This window comes from Ochlerotatus camptorhynchus, unplaced genomic scaffold, assembly GCF_037179485.1.
Source record: "Ochlerotatus camptorhynchus isolate MF236.1 unplaced genomic scaffold, CSIRO-AGI_Acam_v1.1 ptg000577l, whole genome shotgun sequence".
Taxonomy (NCBI): domain Eukaryota; kingdom Metazoa; phylum Arthropoda; class Insecta; order Diptera; family Culicidae; genus Ochlerotatus; species Ochlerotatus camptorhynchus.
The window spans coordinates 1,785,155-1,808,392 of NW_027041058.1; the positions used below are offsets into that span (position 1 = coordinate 1,785,155).

The window sequence follows — 23,238 nt, forward strand, 5'->3', positions numbered from 1 at the left end:
TCAGTTACAATCTTGTTTGCTCAATATTGGGTAGATCTACTTCTAATGGAAATGAGTAGATCTTACTGAAATTTGGATTGTTTAGAAATAACGTGGGCAGAAAGGTGGAAACACTCGCTGTACACGGCCAACGAATTTGGGTTGATAATTTGATTTTCCTTTACTCATCGCAAAAAAGTGCAAGAAATTCCGCAATGAGTAAATTTGCTTCATGTTTTCCAGTTTTTTCGCGCTTTTTCAAGGAAAAAATTCCAGAATATGACAACAGTAACGATTGGATTTTCTCGATCTATTGGTACTACTACTAGGCTGAGTAAATTTTTCGTAAATTTTCCTCATTTTCCAGCAGATTATTGAGGTTTTTATTTGGGTTGATCTCATCGGCCGTGCAAAAATTTGAAGGGACAACATCTGACTGGTCTTATAGAGCTTTTCGACGTCTAATCGGCGCACACTACTGTACCATTTAAATCCAACGAGTGCGAGCAAGAGGGAAACAGATTAGTGGGAAAATATACCGTCAATTCATACATGTGTGATAGATAGAGAAAGACGATTAAGCATCGAAAAGGTCTATTGGAATACGTAGGGTAGGATGGTTCAAAACGCAGCCCTGGTGTGCATTATGGGCTGTTCTACAATTCCACAATTTTGCGTACGATTTCTTCTTCTTATGATAACGCCCAACCTAAACGTAAAGCCTTCCCCTGACTTAAAAAAAACGGGGTTTAACGACATGCACGTATCAACCATATTGATCGAATAAGACATCTCTAAAAAGGATTGCCTAGATGATACATACAGACATCAGCAAATTTCATCTTGCCGGGTCGATTTTTCATGTTCAATTTGATTCTACGATGTCGTAATCAAACTGTCGAGCCAGATCGAGCCGAGTTCTATCGATTGGGAATGTTTTATACAGGTGAGATAGCTTGTGTGGATGGCTATCGGTCACAGACGGCAAGACGTGTGAAAATCGATTCTAATACCTATGTTACGGTAGTGATGGGTTTACTCCTGTAGACATATGACAAAGTCTATGTTCTAATTCTGCAGGAAAATAATTTTGGGTAAAATTGAAAAAAAAATTATTAAATTAACATAGAGAACCTCTTGGGCCAAAAATTGGTTCACTTACCCTAGTAGTAATATTTTTAAGGGATAGAAGTTTTGTTTCTTTTCGCCCCGGTGTTTCTATTCACCCCATTTTACGGTACCTTTATTCTGTACCTGTTTCATCAACTTCACGTTTTTCAGCATTTATATAGTCGAATATTTCACAGAATATTCGCCCGATTATTCGGCTCACCGAATAGCAATTGACGTTGTTAACAATATTTAGTTGGACTAACAATTTTGCTTCTAATTTGAGTGTACGATAACATCGTTGAAAATTATTTCATTAATTTATGCAGAACAATAACAGAAGATGCTTTTTATTGGGAGCAAAATTTATCCCAAAATTCATGCCAAAAACATATAATTGATGTTGGTTTTTTGAAAAGGGAAATGACAATTTACAAACGTCAACAATCGCCGGAAGTTAATCCATGATGGCTATTTAAGATATATCTTACTGCGAGCAGTATTCATCTCAAAAACAATTATTTGTCATTGGATTTTTCTAGAGTGCAATTTTAAACAACTCCAAAAACTGTTTACACGCTAGACATATCAACAGTCAAAAATCGTTAAAATTCACTCCAATTAAATATGCATGATTGTTACATAAGATATACCTTTTAGTGAGCGACATTCATCACGAACACAGGTATTTTTTACTGGGTTTTCTTAAAGTGCAAACTTACAAATATTACTGTCCAATAGTTTCTAGATGTCTGTTCCACCCGTGACATATCAACAGTTTTTCACTAAAAACATATCGGACAACATTCGTATACATCTTACCCATCACTAACCACTTTCAAAGCAAAGGAATGACATGTACTAAGTATGTCAATGGAATTGTATGGCATTTATCAATCATCACATAGAATGAAAGACCTTCTGACATTGCTATGCTATAAGATGGACCCAATAAACCGTACATGCCGCTTTGTTTCAGTGTAGTTGTCACCATGCCATCTGCGTGCACGGTCGTTCAATCTGACTCACATTCAGGCATGGAAAATCATTTGCATTCATTTCATACATTCATTTACATTCATTTGCCTCTAACTTTTTTGATCAACATCATTCCGCAAAATGATGTACAGAGCTTTTGTAGGTTTTGTTATTAGCTACAACTTTTGCTCATCATTAAAATCTGTATCACTTATGCATCACGAACTAGAGCGAGCACTGAAAAACAGTAGTGGCTTCTGTTCGCCCTGGTTCGTCGTGCATAAGAGATACGAATTTGACTTGTCCACTAAAGTAGTAGCTAATAACAAAACCTACAAAAGCTTTATACATCAATTCGCAGAATGTTGTTCGAGAAAAAAGTTAGAGGCAAATGTATGTAAATGAATGCACGAAATGAATGCAAATGATTTTCCATGCCTGCTCACATTTGTGTTCCGTTAACTTAAATTCGCTAAAACATATGTAGGTCACTCGTAGACTGAGTAAATTTTTAAGCAAATATGAGTGAATGTCACCCAAATATCAGTGACAGTCACTCATATTTGAGTAGAAATTTACTAAGTCTATGAGTGACCTTAGATTTTTCGAATTTGTGTAAACCGAACTCACATAAGTCACTTTCGACGGTCGTATGCAATTAGCGAGGCAAATGACTGGGACTGGATCCAAATACGGTAGCTGTGTCTTCAACGTGCTACACTTCCGTTATACGCATAACTGTCACATGTTCTATGCAATCCTTATGCACCGTGGGACTCTTATGCGTATAACGGCAGTACACGTGTGTTACGGTACGACAATGCCATCGAAATTCAGGATTTGAATTAAGCAAAAAACTCCTTTCTACTGGTCACCTGCTGTTAGCTTTCTATGAATACTATCTGCTCATTAAACAAGAAAATACCTTTCACCGATCAACCGATATTATCCAAAAAAACCAATTGAAAACTAAAAAAACTAAATTAGTTTTTAATCAAACAGAAAAAAAAAATATCACAACACAATTTTCCACCAAGAAAGCTCTAATCAATTTCCGCGACACTCCATACACCAAGAAAAAAAAATGGCTATCGCGCGCACCTCAGACGGCAGGATCACTAAAAGTATGGATCTGGATGTGGGGTGCTCGCAACGTCTCCACCGGATAACAGACTGCGATATTACACATACAACTAACAGATGTGATATGAACGAACTAACTAGGAGGTGGCAGCGATAACCAAATCGTAACACCACGATTTGGGTGAGAGGGAGAGGGGGGTATTCGTGTGTGTGAAGGTATGATGACGGATCAGCAACGCCACACCTGATTAGGGAGGATTAAGATGTTGCCCTCGCAAAACGTATGATAATGCGGATTTCTGTCTGCGGGTGATGAGGTGTTACCGATGTTGAAGGGATTTGCCGGTCGGTTTTTTTTTCTCGAACGAAATGAAACGGAATTCTAACAATTGGGCAGGCGGTACGTACCTCTTGGTCCATTTTGCTGGACGTTGGCGAGCTGATTTGCTGCTGTGGAAGCTGTGATGGCATGGGGGGTTTCTTCTGCTGGCGGAAACTAGGTGGCGTGCTGATGGAGTGGGGCTGCGGCAACGGTCGCATTCCCGTCGCGGAGGTAACCTGGTTCTGCAGCGAATGTGACGATGGGCTTTCCGGTAGGACGGCGACACCGTGGATTCCTGAGAAAATAGAGTTGATGATGTTTTACTACTAGAAAGTGATTCGTAGGAAAGGCTATATCTTACCAAGCGGTCTTCCACCGCCCAGTCCGACGGTATTCAGGTCGGCTGATTCACCAAGCGTCTCCACCGGTTCGTGTTCCGTCACGACATCGAATGGAGCCGACACTGTGCTGCTCGGTGTCGATGGGGTAGTGATCATTGGCTGTGTTCCGGCGGTTCCTGCCGCCGGTGTGTTGTTGTTTCGCTTTAGCAGTCGACCCCAGGTCGCCACGTTGATGTTCATCTGCTTCGCCCGTGGGATGTTCTTAACCTGCTGCTTGTTGAAGATCATCCTCTGCCGTTGTAGCTTTGGTTTGCGCGATATCATCGGATTGAGGAATTTGATCTCGGCAAACAGGAGACCCTGCGGTTCCAGCTGCAGAGCCATCCCGTGCCGGATGTCGTCGATGAACTCCTCCAGGCGTAGGAATTTGACCGCACAGAGCGATCGCCAGTCCCTCCAGTAGATACCGATCTCCAGCTCCCGCGATCGGTCTAGGTCTATCGAGAAGCGCTGATCCCATGCCTGCTGCGAGCAGGGCCTCCACGACGTTTGACCAACCGTGATGTTGTCTAACTTAATAACAGCCATAATCTCCGATGATGTTTCGTCCTTCACGCTGTAGCTCTTGGACGAGCTCCGACTGGTGACACCCTTGACGAAGCTTTTCAGGTCTCCCGGACTGGAGCTGGAGTCCTTGTCGCGTCGCGATCGTCCAGGTACATCCTCCAGCAGGTCCTGACAGCCCATCAGACGGACCTCGAGCTTACCGGTAACAGCGGCGCATCGACTGAACGACAGACTGTGGGCTGGCTTGCCTTGGGCGGTGCCACGGAACGGATGCAGGGAGGTGTACTGTACGGGGACCGGACTCGATGCTTGCACATTCTGCAGTTCGGCCTTGAGCTGTATCGCCGCCTGAGAGTCCTGGGGCAGTTCTAACCGTCGCAGTTCGAGCGCTTTCCGGAGCAGGTCCAGCTTGCGGGAGGATTCCGATAGGCGGGTTTGAGCCTGTTCAATGAAGTTGAAAAAAGAATGGTTGTTAGATAAATGTTAACAGTATGGTTATTTTCATTAAAAAAAAACTGTTTAACTGAATTGTGGAACACTTTTAGGTGCTTACCTGTGTAATGACAATTACATTTAGTTAGAGAAGCTGTAAAACAAAATTAAGGCTGTGATATCTCAAACCATCAATGCTCCCCGCGAATACCTAGCTCTATATTCGATCTGTACAAAGATTCCCTAGAGATTACCATAAATACTTCCTACTTCTAAATACAGTGAATGCCACATAACTGCAAGGAAATGAAGAGTAGAAATCGAAAGAAAAAGACAAATGCAATCCTAAAAGCAATATGTACAATGTAGACTTCGGTCCACTTCACTGCAGTACGGCGTAATTCCGCAGATGGAGCTTCCGTCTCATATCGACAATGCTGGAGGGCGCATCGTCGACGGACATGGCCCGCTCCCGTACGTTATCGTCCCGCTGCAGCATCCAGCGGCGGCAGTGTTCGCACTGGCATTCCGGATTCCTCACTGGTCCCATGTGCACACCAGGTTTTCGCTTCCCAGTGATCAAGCTACCGAACCGTCTGGCCAGGGCGAGATACTCACTGGTGTAGCCTTCTACCGGGGACAGCGTCCTCGGAGGGAACGTCGATGAACCGTTGGCATTGAGCAGGGCGTGCTGAAGAATCCGCTTTGATGCGTTTACGTTCGACGGAGCTCGGTTCGAGTTGCTCTTCACCGTTGAAGGGCTAGAATCGCTATGAATCGACTCGTTCGGACGCGATGGACTATCGTACACGAAGCTGTGATCCGATTCTGATAGATTGTTTTCCGATTCACTACGGCGGAGAAACTTGGGATTGTGAATCTCCAACAGTTTTCGTTCCACGGATGGAGACTTCCATGTCTGGTCTCCCCACACCCGCTCCATCTGATGGATTCGGTAGCGATCTTCACTGTTGGCATACTCGAAGCTGTCCGAGTGCGTCATGACAGTTCCGCTTCGGTTCAGATTCACTATACCACTTGCCGATTCATCCAGGTCACCGATATCATCGAAGCCTGCCGAAGCTAGGGCACTCGATAGGCTACTTCCCGTGACGTCTCTCTTGGTGGATCGATTGGAAAATGGATAATTTGAACTGATATTGTCATCGCTCGGATCACGCTCCAAGTACTCCAGATTGGCAAAGGTTTCAGCTTCCTTCGGTTCACCGAGGATCTTATTGAACAGCATCTGCTTCGATTCGTTGATCTCATCCTTCGTACTGCTCCGTTTGACGCTTCTTCTGTTATGCGATCCGGATCTCTTCACACTACCACCCACCGTCGACAGCGTGCTCTGATCTGCAATAGCGGAAACTGTATTCTATCTCGAAATCTACGCAAAAAAAAAAGGAAAAACAACCAACCGACGACAGTTTGCTGAACTAACCGCCGAGGAACATCATGTTTCCCAGCTCGCTTATGCCTCAGTTTCATTTCTTCCGATTCGAAGACTGTCGGATGGGTCACATTCGAGTTGGACTTGATGTCCATGAGATGGCTGGTGTCGAAGCGACTGCCCGAAGCAGATGATAGCGAAGCGGACCGGGACGACGAATCGGCCGACGAGGACGATTCGGCATCCGATCCCGTACAGTAGACATCAATGTGCACCGTTCGGGGTTTCTTCTTGCTGTCCTTGACCGACGAACGCTGCGATTGGAGTGTATTGCTAGGCGAGAGGATGTCCGCCGGTGAAATCGGGGATATACGAGTTAACTGCAATAAAAAAAAACCATTCAGGGGACTTCAAAAGCTAGGATAGAGATACTAACAGAGCCATATTTTTCTTCTCGGCGAGCCGTAACCGGTGACATCAGAGCTTCGGCAGCCCTTCGCGGTAGACTCCGCAGGTCATCTCGACTGGTTTGAACCGTCTTGTCTTTGGTCAGCTCGATATCGCTCGTCTGGCAGCTCACGTCTCTGGCTTCGTAGATTTTCGATCCATTGGAGGCCTAAAACGGAATCTCTGCTTCAGAAAATTTCAGACCATAACGTGGTGCAGATCGTTGCAACTACCTTATCCGGGAAGCAGGTGAACTTATCGGCCGTGTTGAACACATTGCTGGTGGAGGCACACTTGTTGACGCTGATGAAGGGCTCGCCTCTACCGGCCGCTGGGAGGAGGTCTGCCGTTAACACTATACTACAGGTACTGGTGCACTGGGGGAATAGTTGCGACGTCATGGCCGTCGTCAGTGTTTGGGGGGATGCCAAAAAGTTGGGCACAGGATCGGACGGTTTCGGAAGATTCTGTTCCGCGGGAACGGGTTTCGAACCGTCCTCGTTGGTGGACTGTTTGGACTGGAAGGTCGGAATTGAGTTATGTACATAAAGGGGTGGAGGGAAAACCACGGGCGGCGTCGAGTGAAAGTGATTTCGATATTGAGGTATCGGTTTTGGATGGTGGCATATGGCTGGAATAGCTGGTTATGTGCATAAAGGGCCTTTTAATGTTAAATTAATTGTAAATATTCTACAATGAATTTCCATTTTAAAATTCCTGATTTTTCTCCGGTTTTTCCGGTTAATAATTCGAAAATTATTATTATAAGAATAATTAAATGCTTCTATCAATCTGAGTGGAAAAATATTTAAATATTCGGTTAATTTTTCATTCAAATCGTTCTACCAAACAGAAAGTGAAATAAAAGGATCCCATTTAAGCACAGTTGCCCGGCACGATTTTAAAATCAGATAAATTTTTCATAAGATTTTAAATAAAAACTATTTAAACAGATTTCTGTATAAAATTATCTTCTGTATGTATTCCCTAAAATCTAGCTCGTGCGAACCATCTAGCGCTACATTTTATAATAGACGCTGTAGGGAAATCAGGCCGAATGGGTCATTAGACCGAAAGCCATTAGGCCGAATGCGTCATTAGGCCGAATTTTGAAAGTTAAAAGATGAAACTTACATACGGAATTCAAATTACCAATATCGGTCAAATTTTACTGGATTTTTGAACATCTGAAAAATGACTGTTACACGTAAGAAATCAATAACATCGACAAAAAATGTTATCATTAAATGAGGTTCAGTGAACAACGTCTGTACAAGATCGGAATAAATTTCATGATTTTTTTAATTTTTCATCGATTTTTAAAGTTTTACCGAACAGTGTTGAGTATTTATTGGAACATCACATTAACCCAGGCTTGTTTGATAATTTTTAAGCTACGTAACGGTTCGGTAAAACTTTAAAAATCGATGAAAAATTTAAAAAAATCATGAAATTTATTCCGATCTTGTATAGACGTTGTTCACTGAACCTCACTTAATGATAACATTTTTTGTCGATGTTATTGATTTCTTACGTGTAACAGTCATTTTTCAGCTGTTCAAAAATCCAGTAACATTTGAACACTCTGGAACTGCGAAAATGTTCCACTATATCTGTGTGAGAAGGGAAATACATACATGAATTCATGAAATGGCTTTCTAAATCTTGTACATGGAAAAATTTCAAAGATTCAGGGTTATTGAAAAATATCAAAATCACACATAGAGAAAAAATAATTAAAAAGTGAAATTTTGAAAAATTTCCAAGCTCACTGATTTGAAAATGAAACTCATAATCAGTGTAGGGAAAATATAAAAAATCAAATCTCACCAATGCCCACGATCACACTTGATTTTCGTAGACACAAATCATCAAGCAAACAACTGCGGATGATATTACAAGGCGTGATATCGTAGCTACGAAAAAAAACTCACCAGCTAAAATTCTAACCAAACCGTGGTGAGTTTGAGTTTCATGATTTTGATTTACATCCGAACGCGACCTGCAACTACCGTCACCTGCTGGTAGCGGTATCTTCGTGTCTGCCATCGGCGAAGAGTAAAGAGAGATAGCAAACTATACTTTCTCTTTTTAAGAAAACGATGTGCAACGGAATCATTTTTGTGTCGAATCAACTCTCAGTTTGATTTTTGCATGTTGTGTATAGTTTCGCAATATCAAACGAGCTTGTAAAATCAATATTTTGTTCCAATATCAAGCTTGATATTGAGAGCGTATGAGAGCGGAAAATTATAATTTGATTGATGATTTTGCCAACACTGCTCATAATTATGGGCAAGCATGGGAAAGCTTGCGAGAGCCGCACTGATTTCGTTCGCATTCTCTTCTTCTTCTTCTTCGCATTTCAAGCTTATTGCTTATGGCATATTAGCTTATTGCGTGCTCTCAACTTAGTGTTCTAGATGCACTTCCACAGTTATTAATTGAGAGCTTTCGATGCCTGTATCATTTTTGCATTGGTATAATTGTGTGGCAAGTCCAATCATACTTCTATGCCCAAGGAAATCGAGAAATTTTCCAACCCGAAAAGTTCCTAGACTGGACCGGGAATTTAACCCAGCCACCTCCAGCATGATCTTGCTTTGTAGCTGCGCCTTTACCGACTGAGCTAAGGGAGGCCCAAGGCGCATTATCATTGCTTCTATTTTCTTCGATGAATGCAGATTTGAGCAAAACAGACAGCTGAGCGTAACATGAATGATTGTGAGTGTAGTAGTGTGGATGATTCCTCACTTGTTATTTTTTGCATTCTGCTTTTACGATTGCATTCTGTTGAGTGAGCTGAGTGAGAATTTTGCAGAAAGAATCACTTTTTATTTTCTAGCTTTACACATAAATTGACACATTTAAATTGGTATTAAAGGGCGAACACGAAATTATTGCGACACATTCAACAGGGCATAACTTTTTTACCATTGGGTAAAAATCAACCAAATTTTGCACACTTTCTCATTGATGTATATTGTGTACATGCTGTCAAACTCGAAGTCGTGTTTTTCGATTCAACGAAAATGGAGGTGAACCAACGCGAGTTGAGAGAACAAATTCTTTCCAAACACCTGGAATTTCTTGACCTGTCGCACCGGCAGTTGGGAAAAATGTTGAACATTCACCATTCAACCGTCTCCAGAGTGTTGAAGCGGTTTCAGGAGCGGTTGACGTTGGACCACGGCAAAGGAGCTGGAAGAAAACCGGGACCGGAGAACAAAAAGACGGAGGGAAAGGTGAAGCGGATGATTAAAGCAAATCCCAACGTCTCAAGCCGTGATTTGGCTAAAAAGATCGGCATGTCGCAGAGCTACGTCCAGAATGCAAAGAAGAGAGCTGGACTACATATGTACATACAAGGTACAGAACTTCCCAAACCGCGATGAGCGGCAACAATCGACGGCTAAAACTCGGGCACGGAAGCTCTACGAGAAGATGCTGACAAAATATGGCTGCTGTGTGATGGACGTCGAAACGTATATAAAAGCCGATTTTAAGCAAATTCCGTGGTTGGACTTTTTCACCGGCAAGAGCAAGTTCGATGTGGACGACAAATTTAAGAAGAAGAAAATGTCGAAGTTCGCTTCCAAATATCTCATTTGGCAGGCCATCTGCTCTTGCGGACTGAGGAGTGAGCCTTTCGTGACAAAGGGCACAGTAAATTGCGAGATCTACAAATCTGAGTACCTCGAGAAGCGCCTTTTGCCGTTCTTGCAGCAGCGTGACGAAGCTCCGCTATTTTGGCCAGATTTGGCATCATGCCACTATTCTAAAAGTGTCCTGGAGTGGTATGAGGCCAATTCTGTCCATTTTGTTCCAAATGACATGAATCCGCCAAACTGTCCGGAGCTGCGCCCGGTGGAGCAGTACTGGGCAATAATGAAGCGGGAACTTCGGAAGAGCAAGAAGACAGTCAAAGACGAGAAGGACATGTTAAGAAAATGGAAAAAAAACTGAGAAACTGGTACCGGATGACACTGTAAAGACTTTGATGGAGGGCATCAAGCGAAAATGCGTTCAATTTTACACTCAAGGCTCCATCGATTAACTTTTCTTTTGATTTTTGAAGTAAATATATGTATAAAACTACCCTAAAATTTTGGTTTGATGCTAAACATTATAAGAAAATTGGCATGACATTTTCGGTGTCGCAATAATTTCGTGTTCGCCCTTTATACACACTAAAAAAATCTGAATTTTACTGGTGATGTAAACATCCATGAATGCAAACATTCATGCATGTAAACTTCCTTTTCACGTAAACTAGCAGGTTGAAAAAATGTTGCAAAAAAAGGTGGAAAGTTGCATACAATATATGGAATATTGCATGACATGTCTCATAAATTTACACGATTTATAATGTAAATTTGTACGCTCCATTTATGTGCATCATAGTAACGGAAATTTACACTACTTTTTTTTAGCTGTGTATGATAAAGATTGAAAAAAACACCCCCGTAACAACACATCCTTGAATACCCGAGTAACATTTCCAGTTTTATAGAGGTTTTATAGCATTCTACAAGTCTAAATCATGGTCTACAGAACCTTCATAAAACCAAAATTGTTACTTGGGTATATAGCAAAGAGTAAAACTACTGTGGCCAATTAACTGATTTAAATCACTGAGCCAAAATATATTTCACTCGGCCATTTAAATCGTTAGCGTTCGGTTTTTACGCATTCAATCGGGACCTCCCTCGGTAGGAAAAAATGTTCGGCTGCCTTTCAGTTTATCCTGCTGTCAGTTCCGAGTCTATCTGCAGAGATGAAAAAATTACACTCATTCGGCAATCCGTTTGTAGATGAGGATGGCTATTTTGTGATTCACGCTCGAGTGAATGCATTTTCCCATGCTTGTTTATAGGCGCTGAAGTCATAATAGTCAAGAGTCTGAGACTTGGAAGAATTTTAAGGATTATAATAAATTACAGATCATTCTATAGAATCCTGATGACCAACCCTAGAATTTGAAGTGAAATTTAACAGGAATCAAAGTGTTGATTTTAACGAAATACTGAGGCGGATTCCTGCATTATTTTGGAAGGAGAATTTCTCAGCAGAATTTAAAAATTATTGAAGAAATTAAAAAATTAAGAAATTGTTAAATGCATTTGGAGGGATTTCTGTGGAGAATAATCGAAATTTAAGAGCTTTGATAGTGTTGGTTTATTTCCTTTAAAATCCGTTTAATTGCTTATCTTTTGACAGATACACGTATTTCGTCTACTACTTGTAGACTTCATCAGTGGCACTGATGAAGTCTGCAAGTAATAGACGAAATATAAGCAATTATAACGGAATATAAAGGAAATAAACCAACACACTCAAAGCTCTTCATAAAGGGATTCCGTTAAGAGGTTCGACAAATTTAAAGGATCGAAATTCTAAACTAAATTCTAAGGTCATTTTTCACGATTTATAAAGGGAAATTCCAAGATGAGTCTGAGAATTGTATGGGGATCCCAAAAATGACAGATGAATATTAAAAAGCATTCCTAGAGAATTATGATGAGAATTCAACAAGAAACATAATTTTAAGAGTATTCTGATTAGATAACTCCAATAAAAATCGGCTGTGAATTCGAAAGAAATTCTTAAAAATGCTCCAAGGGTTTTCTAAAGAAAATTACGAAACATTTTTGCTATGTGTTTTGATTAGAAACCAGTTCCAGCCAAATAGGATAAAAACATAAAAATTTAAGACTCGACCTTCTCCGATTTGCATGAAACTTTGCATAATTATGTGTCATCTGATCACTCAAAGCGCGCAATGTACTGATTTTCTGAAATATACAAAGTGAGAATCAAGCAAACACAAAGTTGGCTTATTTTTCACTATGCGCAAGTGTAGAGCAGCGGAGAAGCTCAATGTGTAGCCATCGCTCCCACGGCTCCGACGCAAAGAGCACCACTCAGTGTAGGGTTGCAAATGGGAAACACAGCAAAAAGACTACATTCTTCAATGTTATGTCCTTCTTCATCTCCTATGCATGCAGTCGTGGTAAGCAAAGTCTGCAAAGAATACAAAGAAGACATTGGCGCTTGTTTTATTATATTTGCTCCCTGCGCCGCACGGAGTGTACCGCTCATTGTGTCGATCGCTTTCTCACAGATTAGTTGGAAATGAGTGTGCGAAGTAAATGTCGAGTGTTGTGAGATGCATGCACAAAGTTGCTTTGCTAACGCTCTGATGTGCTTTCCAGCCCTGAGTGTTATGGGCAATCATTACAATTTATGACAAAAAATCTGCCATTTTAGATCTTGTATTTTTTTTTCGACATTACGTCTTTGACATTTTTTTCAATAAATTGTAGAACCAAAAGGTCATTTTTGATAGAAATGACGTCTGACACAAAATTGTTTAGAAAAGTAGAATTATTCTGGGAAAAATATTCCCGGTATTTTTTTAGCAATTTTGAGTAAAAATTCAGGGAAGCTTAAATATTAAAAAAATGCATTTTTTTAGCTTCTTCTAAAAAAAAAAAATAATTGAAATACTACATCCAAAATGGCCGAGTTTTTTTTTGCAAAAAACGATTGCCCATAACACACCATTATGCAAAGTTTTATGCCAATCGAAGGTCGAGTTCCTCCGATTCGTCATTTGGCGTGGGACTGCTCTAGAGTTAAAAGAAAATTGGGAGAAGAATTTCAAAGGAATCAAATTCTCAGAATAGGTTTCTAAGAAGAAGGATTCTATTAAAATTCTTAGATGGGATTTCAAGCAAATTCAAAAGTAATTACGAGAAGAATTTTCTAGTTAGTTTAAGCCTAGTAGTCTAGAGATAATTTAGAGAATTACAGTTCAATACTAATCGAGAGGAAAGGACAAACAGAAACGGGCACTATTATAAGATAATATGAACCATACACTGAGGTAAATAGACTTAAGAATTTCATAAGCGCGACTTATGTAAGATTTCCGTCTAACATGAGGTAGCTCTTATACGTCTTTATCCATTCCATCTCCCAAGCGTTTACAGACGAGTGGTCCAGAAACAGGACCCGTAATATCAACGTCCATGGTTCGGTTCCAGTCTGCACCGTTTTATTATTTTTTTGATGATGATAGGGTAGAGCGCTATTTCGTCGCAACCGCCCATTTCCGTTCTATCGATCAGAAAAGATCAATAATATCAATGATTTCACCATTCACCGTCAATAATATGTTTGTTCCGATGCGTTCATTAGCTACAACATAAATCCTATTAGAACGCATTGTATGAATATTTACGCTCATTGTTCTCAAAACAAAAGAAGAGCTCCTAGAGAATTTGCTTTTTCTACGTTTATCCGTAGGACGAAGGAAACCTTAAAGCGTTTCAATGCGTTGGGACGGACTTGAAACTCGTAGGACGAATTTAGAATCAAGAGCAGTATTAGATTTTTAATAATATCTCAACAATTTGTGACTCTTTATCAAATTCAACGGTACGCATGGAAAGGTGAATAAATATAGAAGTCATCTTTGACAGAAATATTCAATTTTTCAATCAAACCCGTTCATAAAAGGGAGGTAAAGCGCGGGCTGTGCTGAGTAAGACGGAAATTAGATCAAAAGCCCTATTATTTTTCATAAGGCAAATCAATGAAATTCATACGAATTTCTTGTGGCTAAAAATCATAAGTGGTGAATCTCTCTTTCCCTCTTAAGGGCTGTTCATAAACTACGTCAACACTTTAACGAAGATTCTACGGTCCACATCAATTTCCAAAAAATGTATGAGAGATTGCCTACGCGGAGGTAGGGGGTATAAATCTCTAAAAATCGGTCGTAGTTTATGAACAGCCCCTTATGGCTGTTCACGGACGGCCCTTAATGTGAATGATGTTTATAAAATATTGCTTGAGCATCGGAAAGTGCAATTTTCCTTTCATAAGATTTATCATTAACACCCCTTTCTTCTTACCCCGTCAATTACGAAGATTTAAAACAGGATTCTTGCTTCTTTTTTTTTCGGAAACCACATACAACTGGAATAGATTTTTAAACACACAGTTGACTAGTAAATTAGATATCAACATTTTGATATCTTGTTATAATTGAATTCTTAAAGTGACAACAAATGTTGTTTGTCATATCAATAATAACATATTGATTACTTATTTTGATAAATATTAGCGAAAATGTCAATATCAAAATGCCCAATGTTATCAGTAGAGATAGATTCGTTATGATTTTGATAATCTTCATATACCATTTAGATCATTTTTTTTTTATGATTACTGTAAACTCGACCACACTGTTGTCAAATTATGTTATGATAAACGATTATATCATAATATCAAATTATGTTTTCACTTTGTTTTCATTATCTACTCGGGTATTGAACACACCAGTACAATTTATTAAAAGCGCCCTAACCCCAATTTTTCCTAAATGCCATATAATTCCAAAGTGTTTTAAACAGCTGTTCATTCGGCAAAGGCAAATATTCTCAACAGATTGAGTAACCACGCGTCTCCATATAAAACCCCTCACTAACCCGTCACAATGCTTTCTACAAGCTATATTTCCTCCAAGACTAAATTAGTTTCTAGTTCAACGACCAATGTCACGAGAAAATCTGCGTTAATAATACCGCTTTCTCAACCTCATGAAATGTTATACAACCTGTCACCTTTAAAAACGATGTGTTTTATAGGTCATGAAAGAAGAATGAAATCATTACCTACTTTGTGTCAGCAGTATCATGTATCTCCCTCATCTTCACCGGATTCCACGCATAATTCTAGACAGTTTTCCAAGGAAAACCGAACGCCACTCATTAAACCACCTCAAATCGCTACTAATTATCTAGAGCTGCCCATTTCACTCGACACCGCCCACCCACCACTAGTGGGCAAGTTTTTCCTGCTCCATGCAGCAGACTATGTATGTTTCTGAAACAAAGCGCCCTCACCTGATCCACAGACGCCGACGACGTTTTCGGTTGGTCAGTGGCGGTAAAAATAGCAGCACCATCTTGCTTCAATGTCACACCCCCACCGTCAACGGGAAAATAATTACCGCTGACAGTGGCTCCATCCGATCCACGGGGAGTACTAAATTTATAGATCACCTTCACCGGTGGCCTTTGGCTGGATGGTGCCGGTGACTCACCTGCACCTGCACCACCACCACCGTCATTGCTATTGGTATTGGACGCTGCTGGATTGGACTCGGCCGAACCGCCTTCGGATTTAAGTTTATCACAGCTAGCACTGCTTCCCTGGTGCGAAAGGGTCAGCTGCGCATGCACTGTCCACTCGGCCGTAATCTCCGGTGGCACTCCGACGCCCAAACTGCTTGCCATATTTCGAGACTTTCAAATCGTCAATCACTATCACCAAACTATTTCTTCCTCACAAAAGGCTTCCACGGTTGGCATCCGTCAGTGTCATTCTTCGTGGAACCGCAAATCACACCAATAATAACAACAACAGCGACAACGGCATTCATGTCACAATGTTTTTCCGACAACGAAACACTTTGTGAATATTTTCATCACCATAGCGAGAGAGAATGAGTTGAGAGCTTCACAGAATGGGTCAACGTCGTCACGATTCCACACTATGCCACTATAATGCGAGAAGATGAGATGCACACGGTTTCTTCAAGGTTCCTTCGCTGCCATAAATAGGTCAACCGTGTCACGTCGCGTAACATAAGGGGATCTATGGTAAAACTTAAATCTACACACGTTCACACTTGGCAGTGACTTTATAATAATAATAATAATAATAGTGAATGAAGAACGCTCTCGTCGAAAACCGCACTCGCAATCACTCTGACTAAGAAGGTGCCATCATTTCCGGATGACGTTGATTGCTCGGGTTCATAGCACTTTCACTTGTTCGCAAAGCCGATCCCGAAACTGCACTGGGATGGCCTTTCCGTGAACGCCCGAATGGCCGTATTTTTCCTCCGATTTAATGCCACTGGCCGCGTGTGTATTGTTTGTTCTTTTAAATAGAAAGAACAGCGGGCGTGTATGCCCCGTCGTACCGTCGTCGTCGTCGTCGTCGCCGCCTTGCCGTGTGTTGTGTGTGTTTATAAATAGAGGAGGAGTAGCCTCAGCTAAAAGGAATCAATGAAATGATCGTCGGAGTGCGAAAGTCGCGAAAGTAGAGTAAACTGACCGACCGTTGAGCGACGGTGCGGCGGCGGATATAGCTCAGATGATGACGGTGGCCGGTGGAGTTGTGAACCGATTGATTTGCCTTTGTTGTCGGTAGAAAAGCAAACGGCTTCAAATGGGATTCAAGGAAGATTGATACGTGTCAAGCTCTGCTATTTTTTTGGTTGTTTAAATATAAGTTGAACCTATTGCAGAATGAACGAATGGCTTGAATAGACAATGACATGATATAACGTTTTCCAATGGTAGTAAATCAAAAAATCTAACTTTGAGAACTAATGGTCAAATTGGGGATGGCTCCGTCGTAGTGGTTAACATCCTTTTAACATACCTTGATTTTGGACCACCGTGAGTCATCTTTGCCAAAATCGAATGGGTACTGACTGTATGTATATTAGGTTATTTTGAATTACCGATTCAGGTTAATCGAATCTCTATCATTATTTTTTTCATTTATATAGTCACCGAGACTTTTTTTACGAAAAAAATCACGATGAAAATGTATGGGGGAAAAATGTCGTGACATTTTTTCCTCGTATCATTTTCATGACATTTACCACCACTGCTCATGGGTGACTTGTTCGATTTGAGTGATGAGATTTGAAATTGTGACTTTTGCGTGAGAGGTATGGATGTTAATCAGAACGCTGAGGCGGTCCCCTTAGTCGATTCCAAATCAGGCTCTAACCATGATCTCCCAAATTTGAGCTCATTCGGTGTGATCTCATATGCAGTGCTGGGATTTGTCATTGTCATTGACAGACTTTCGCGCAAAATTGACAAAATTGTTTTTCACTAGTCACTGACAGACTTAATCCTCAAAAAAACCACATTAATTTTTTCGTCAATTTAAAAGATTTACCTGGTAGAAAAAATTGTAATTTCATGCATTCTGCGTTACATTATTGTTATCCAAGCAGATCAATACGTAGATGCTTGTTCACTTTAACGGCTCCATGTAATTGTGTTGCTCAATTGATTTAATTTCGTTACAAATTTATTTAATAAAAAATGTTCGTCACTGACAGCATTGTCATTGACAATTGACAACGTTTGCTTTGACGATTACTGTCAGCTCAAATGAGTGACCAAAGCAGAATTGTCAATATCACAGTGTATTGTCGAGATTTTGCAGTACTGCTCATATGGCCTCAGTGGTTAAGTTTATTCGGCAATATACCTATTAGGACAATCTTTCGCATGTCAAGATTGTTGCTTATCGCATATTAGCTTATTGCGGTGCTCTCATCTTAGCTGTCTCGATGCACTTCCAAAGTTATTAATTGAGAGCTTTCGATGCTAGTACCATTATTGCATTAGTAAACTTGTGTGGCAAGTACAAGCATACTCTATGCCCAGGGAAGTCGAGAAATTTTCCAACTCGAAAAAATCCTAGACCGGACCAGGACTCGATCCCAGCCACCTCCAGCATGGTCTTGCTTTGTTGCTCCGCCTTAACCGACTGAGACTGAGGGAGGCCCTTAGAGGCGTAAAAATGAGCACTTGTCAAATGGCAGTAAAGATTATATTTGTTTTGAAAAACAAGAATGAAAAGTTTTTGAAGTAACCTAAGTCTTCAGGCCCACAAAGTTTCGTTGGATTCTAAACGGAAAGATTTTTTTTTTCAGTGCAGACAACAAAAAGTTGTTGTAAGAAGAGCTTTGTCGCTATAAACGCAATGTTTGAACCAACATTCCTTAAGCTTAAGATCATTGAAATGGGACAATCCTGTTCACATGAAAATCTACGAATCCCAAGTGCAGTGTGGCTTTAAATGGTGCCTTCTAATTAGAATTATCTTGCTTTGGTTCTCGTTCCCAATGTATTCCAATAGAACACCAAAGCATTAATCGAGTTTTGTCCCTTTAAATTGGTTTCCACGAGTATTTTTCCCCCCTTCCGAGAAACTTTGCAAATCGCATAACCTGTTTCTTGACAGACCTTGGTATGAACTAGTGTTTCCTACCCGGGACATCCCGGGATATTTACCAAAAACCTCGTTTCTCTGGGTGAAACATATCAGAACTTTCCCAGCAGAGTCATAAGAAACATCTAAGGATAAAGTTTGCAGAGACGTCCAGAGGAAGTCTAAAAATCTTCTAAGGGAAATCGGAAGAATACTCTAGGTGAAATCAGAGGAATTTTCTAAGGGAAGACAGAAGAAATTTGTATGGGAATTCCAAGAAAATAATTCAAGGAAATCAGAAGACATTTTCATGCGAAGCCGGGAGAAACTACCAGAGCTGTCGAAAAAACAGCTGGGGTCTGGAGTAGTTAAAAACGGTTTGATAGAAACATCCAGTGACATTTTGAGAAACTTGGATAAACCTACCAATGGAAGCCAAAAAAAGCTACCACGGAAGCAAAAAACTTCTGCAAGAAACTTCCTAAGAAATCAGATGAATATTTCTAGGAAAATTAGAAGAGACTTCTGGAAAAATTCTGTAATATTTGCTGAGTAAAAAGTAAGAGATTGCATCCGTAGATTTGACGTAGGATTACGTGCTCGGTATCAATATTCGGCGACTGTGTTAGGGAAATCACGTTTTCCCATCACGGAAACGCCTCGTTTTCTGATGACGAAATTACGCATTTTCGTGCACAAAACGCACGGGCTGTAGCTCGCCATGCGCTGAAAGCATTGCGCTGCTGCTGACCGATAGGACACCACTACACACGGTGATTGAATAAGCACCGTTCGGCGAGACCGGATGGAATTCGATTTTGAAATCTGTGTTAGGGAAAGCGCTTTTAGCAGGGAATCGGCGATAACTTTAATCACCATTGCAACAGTTGGACATTTGTGTAATTTTCAATAGTGACATATTGAAAATTGATAAAGTTTTCATTTTATCAGATCCGTAGAAAAAATTTCAATCGATTGACTTGTTTGGAGTTAAAGTCCATCCGCTATTGACAGAGTTATAAGTGGTCAAAACCTGACCACTTTTCGTAACACGGTCGATTTTGGTTTATTGAACTTGCACCCCCAATATGTTGGCAAAAGTCAATCGTTGGCAGCTCTGGAAAATTTTCCGATTGAAGTATTAAATTTAAGTGGTTAAATTATTTTCTATATTATAAATCGCCATACAGAAGTTATGGAATAAACATTCTGATGAATAAATGCCATGAATTCAACTTGTTTCCGGACTTTGAAGCCATCAGCTGTTTCCCGTTTCCCGGGAAGCTAAAACATGGGTGGGGAAATCGAAAATGGACGACTTGTAGACAGGGCCGGGCAAAGCAAATTATTTTCATTTTACGTTCAATCATAAAGTTTAGCTCTGAACTTCTGACTTAATTTTTTTTTTTCGTTGGCCTGCCAATATATCTGAGCTTGTTGGTCACAAATGGTTGAGTTGAGGTAAAAGATCTTTCAGCAAATCAGCTTTGATGCATTGCAAATGAAGGTCCTTGAGGACACATCGGTAACTGATGAATGGCTGAGTTCTTTTTGTTTGCTGAACATCCAAGGTAATGGTCTTAAGAAGATTTATATTGAAGAATTGACGTCTATATTGAAGCTAAATGTAGGCATCAATGCTTCATGATATGTGTGCTTGAGTTGTATTGTCTGTCTGTCTGTCTGTCTGTCTGTCTGTCTGTCTGTCTGTCTGTCTGTCTGTCTGTCTGTCTGTCTGTCTGTCTGTCTGTCTGTTTGTCTGTTTGTCTGTCTGTCTGTCTGTCTGTCTGTCTGTCTGTCTGTCTGTCTGTCTGTCTGTCTGTCTGTCTGTCTGTCTGTCTGTCTGTCTGTCTGTCTGTCTGTCTGTCTGTCTGTCTGTCTGTCTGTCTGTCTGTCTGTCTGTCTGTCTGTCTGTCTGTCTGTCTGTCTGTCTGTCTGTCTGTCTGTCTGTCTGTCTGTCTGTCTGTCTGTCTGTCTGTCTGTCTGTCTGTCTGTCTGTCTGTCTGTCTGTCTGTCTGTCTGTCTGTCTGTCTGTCTGTCTGTCTGTCTATCTGTCTGTCTGTCTGTCTGTCTGTCTGTCTGTCTGTCTGTCTGTCTGTCTGTCTGTCTGTCTGTCTGTCTGTCTGTCTGTCTGTCTGTCTGTCTGTCTGTCTGTCTGTCTGTCTGTCTGTCTGTCTGTCTGTCTAAGCTAGTTACTTATAATAATGAGTGGTTTAGTTTTTGGCATGTTTTAAATCTCAAATTGGAAAAACCTTTGGTGACCAAAATTGATAAACCCCTCAAATGACTTTTCATAAACTTGCTATGAGATATTCTTAATATTTATGGGTTTCCTAGATCCTTGTGCGAAATATATTTTCAGTAGAAATTAAGGAAAATTTATTTTTTTGAATGGAGTTGCGCCTAAATGTATGCATTTTTTTTAAATCACTTATAATTTCACAGAAAATCATTAATTTCTTACAATGAAAACATTTTTACTATAATAAAAAAATGATAGACTGACATTTAGTTCACTGAATATTGTCACTTTCATGCTAAGGACAGCAATCGTTCCAACCAGTGCTGTTAATTTTCATATCATTCGATTGAAGATGAACCAATACAACCATTCAATCAATTCTGTGAAAACGAATTCTCACTTGACCATAATTTGAAGAGCCCTTTTCTCATTCGAAGCTCATCGTCACTGTCAATTGAGTCAGTCACTTTCATTTGATATACGACAGTGAAGTACGGAAGAAACCCAGCAAAATGGTCCCAAACAGACAAGTCGAACCCGATGTCGGATCAATGTAAGTCAAATGTAAGGTCGATGTTGACCCAATGTCGTGCTGTTGTCGGGTTTATGTAAGGTCAATATCGGGTCAACATCGAGTTGGGGTTTGGTAGAAGTCAGGTTGGTGTCGAGTTGGCTTAGAATTAGCCATAAAAGGCTAGAACAAGAGTTAGTGCCCATGTCCCAACCGTCAGGGGAAAATGGAGCATCACTTAACCTGTCTAGCCTAGATGCTTCCAATGACCAACCAATCATACAATTAACAAAAACGGAAGGTACGGTACGAGATGTCCACGTTGCATCCATTAATTGGATTCTCGATTTTTCTGAATCATCTTGCCCCTTAAAAGCCGCACAGTAGGCCAGGCCGTTTTTCATACATCAAATAGACAAGACAAATGATGGACGTTTTTCCATCATTTTCCAGGATGCTTTCGAGAACTAGCGTGACTTTGGATGTTACTATAGATTGGATTATATTAGAACAATGTTACTTAGGACCATTTGAGAGAAAGGCAAAGTACTAGAATTTTCAATATTGTCAAACCCTTAGCATTCGACTCAAACGATTCTCTTTGTCAGCTCGCGACCATTTCTTCGATTCACTGTCCATTCAATATATGTCAACCAGATGTTTTACGACACAAATATAGACTAACGAGAGACACGTCCCATGATCAAACCATGTGGCACTTTCACTCATGTGGAAAATATTCCTCCGATGAGTCCTTTTCCGTTTCGATTCCCAAGCGGTGAATTATGCACCGTTTAATCACAGCAGTTTGTGTTTTTGTTTGCAAATTTATTATGTTGTTTTCATTTCCACTGACGACAACGTTCGACTGCACTTCGTACTACCGCCGTGTGAGGAGAAATTCGTTACACATTTGTTACTCCGAAACCAACGACACACCACCATCATCTTCTGCCACCCGTTCATTGCAGTTGTAAATTTTCGCAAATTTATACCACTTGATTCACACCACGGACCATGTTCTTCTAAAAGCCACACTGACAACCGCAACCATCCATCCCAGCAGATGGTGGTCACATTTTGGAATTTTATTGATTTTTCACAACTTCGCGGTCTGGGTGCACGCACGCACGGACGGACGCACGCTTTTCGGACGGCGATCTTGCCGAACGGAACAATTCAACTGATCCCGTGTTGAGATTCCCAGCTCGACGCTCAACACTCTTCAAGCGAAACCATTATGATCGAGTCGGAGAGAGCTCGACGAGAGAAAAAGGTCCTCTCGTAAGAAGACAAAACACATGCGATTTCTCGTGCCTTCGATTGTGACTGGGGCCGTATTCGGGTCACGATCTCACGCACGGTTTCACCGAAACAAAAAAAAAAACTTAAACAAATAAAAAGATCACATTATTCCTCGCGCTCGCACAGTTCGATCCGAATCGAAATAAATCTGTCAGCATGGGCGGTCAATTCCCAACCCGTGATGATCTAGAATTCACGATTTGAAATGGTGGATTAGGAAAATTTAATCACACGCGTCAATTTACGGACCTGTCGATTCGTGGTGGGGTTCGTTCGTTTTCGTTCGATCAACTGGTTGATACTGAGTTGAGCATTGAGAGACCGAAAGCGTTATAACCGAGGACGACGACGACGATGAAGAAAAAAAGCGGCATGTTGACGTCGGTCCGAAGGATTGTATGCGATGAGAGATGATGGAAACTGTTGCTGTTGGCTGGCGCGGAAAATCGCTCGCTCTGTTAGAATATTAAGTGGATTTTGGCACCT

At 40.8% G+C, this 23,238-nt stretch overlaps 2 protein-coding genes across 6 annotated transcripts in view; both read right to left on the minus strand.

Moving 5' to 3' along the window:
* Pkn (serine/threonine-protein kinase N) overlaps positions 1-23,238 on the minus strand; it is a 264,865-nt gene that overhangs the window by 25,025 nt on the left and 216,602 nt on the right. For all 4 annotated transcript variants that reach the window (XM_065236877.1, XM_065236875.1, XM_065236878.1 and 1 more), the window contains exons 4-5: positions 3,834-4,821; positions 3,559-3,767 (exon numbers count right to left, since the gene is read on the minus strand). In XM_065236877.1, the coding sequence (XP_065092949.1) occupies positions 3,559-3,767; positions 3,834-4,821 (1,197 nt within the window). The remainder of the gene's footprint in view (positions 1-3,558; positions 3,768-3,833; positions 4,822-23,238) is intronic.
* On the minus strand, positions 5,019-22,703 carry LOC135713705 (uncharacterized). 2 transcript variants are annotated; one of them, XM_065236911.1, is made up of 6 exons: positions 22,443-22,703; positions 15,571-16,228; positions 6,889-7,173; positions 6,645-6,824; positions 6,237-6,588; positions 5,019-6,171 (listed from the first exon to the last, which is right to left on the minus strand). In XM_065236911.1, exons 2-6 carry the CDS (start codon positions 15,961-15,963, stop codon positions 5,195-5,197), a joined length of 2,187 nt encoding a protein of 728 aa, XP_065092983.1. In that variant the 5' UTR covers positions 15,964-16,228; positions 22,443-22,703; the 3' UTR covers positions 5,019-5,194. The 2 variants fall into 2 exon arrangements, with proteins under 2 accessions (XP_065092983.1, XP_065092982.1); XM_065236910.1 differs by having other exon boundaries at positions 15,571-16,727.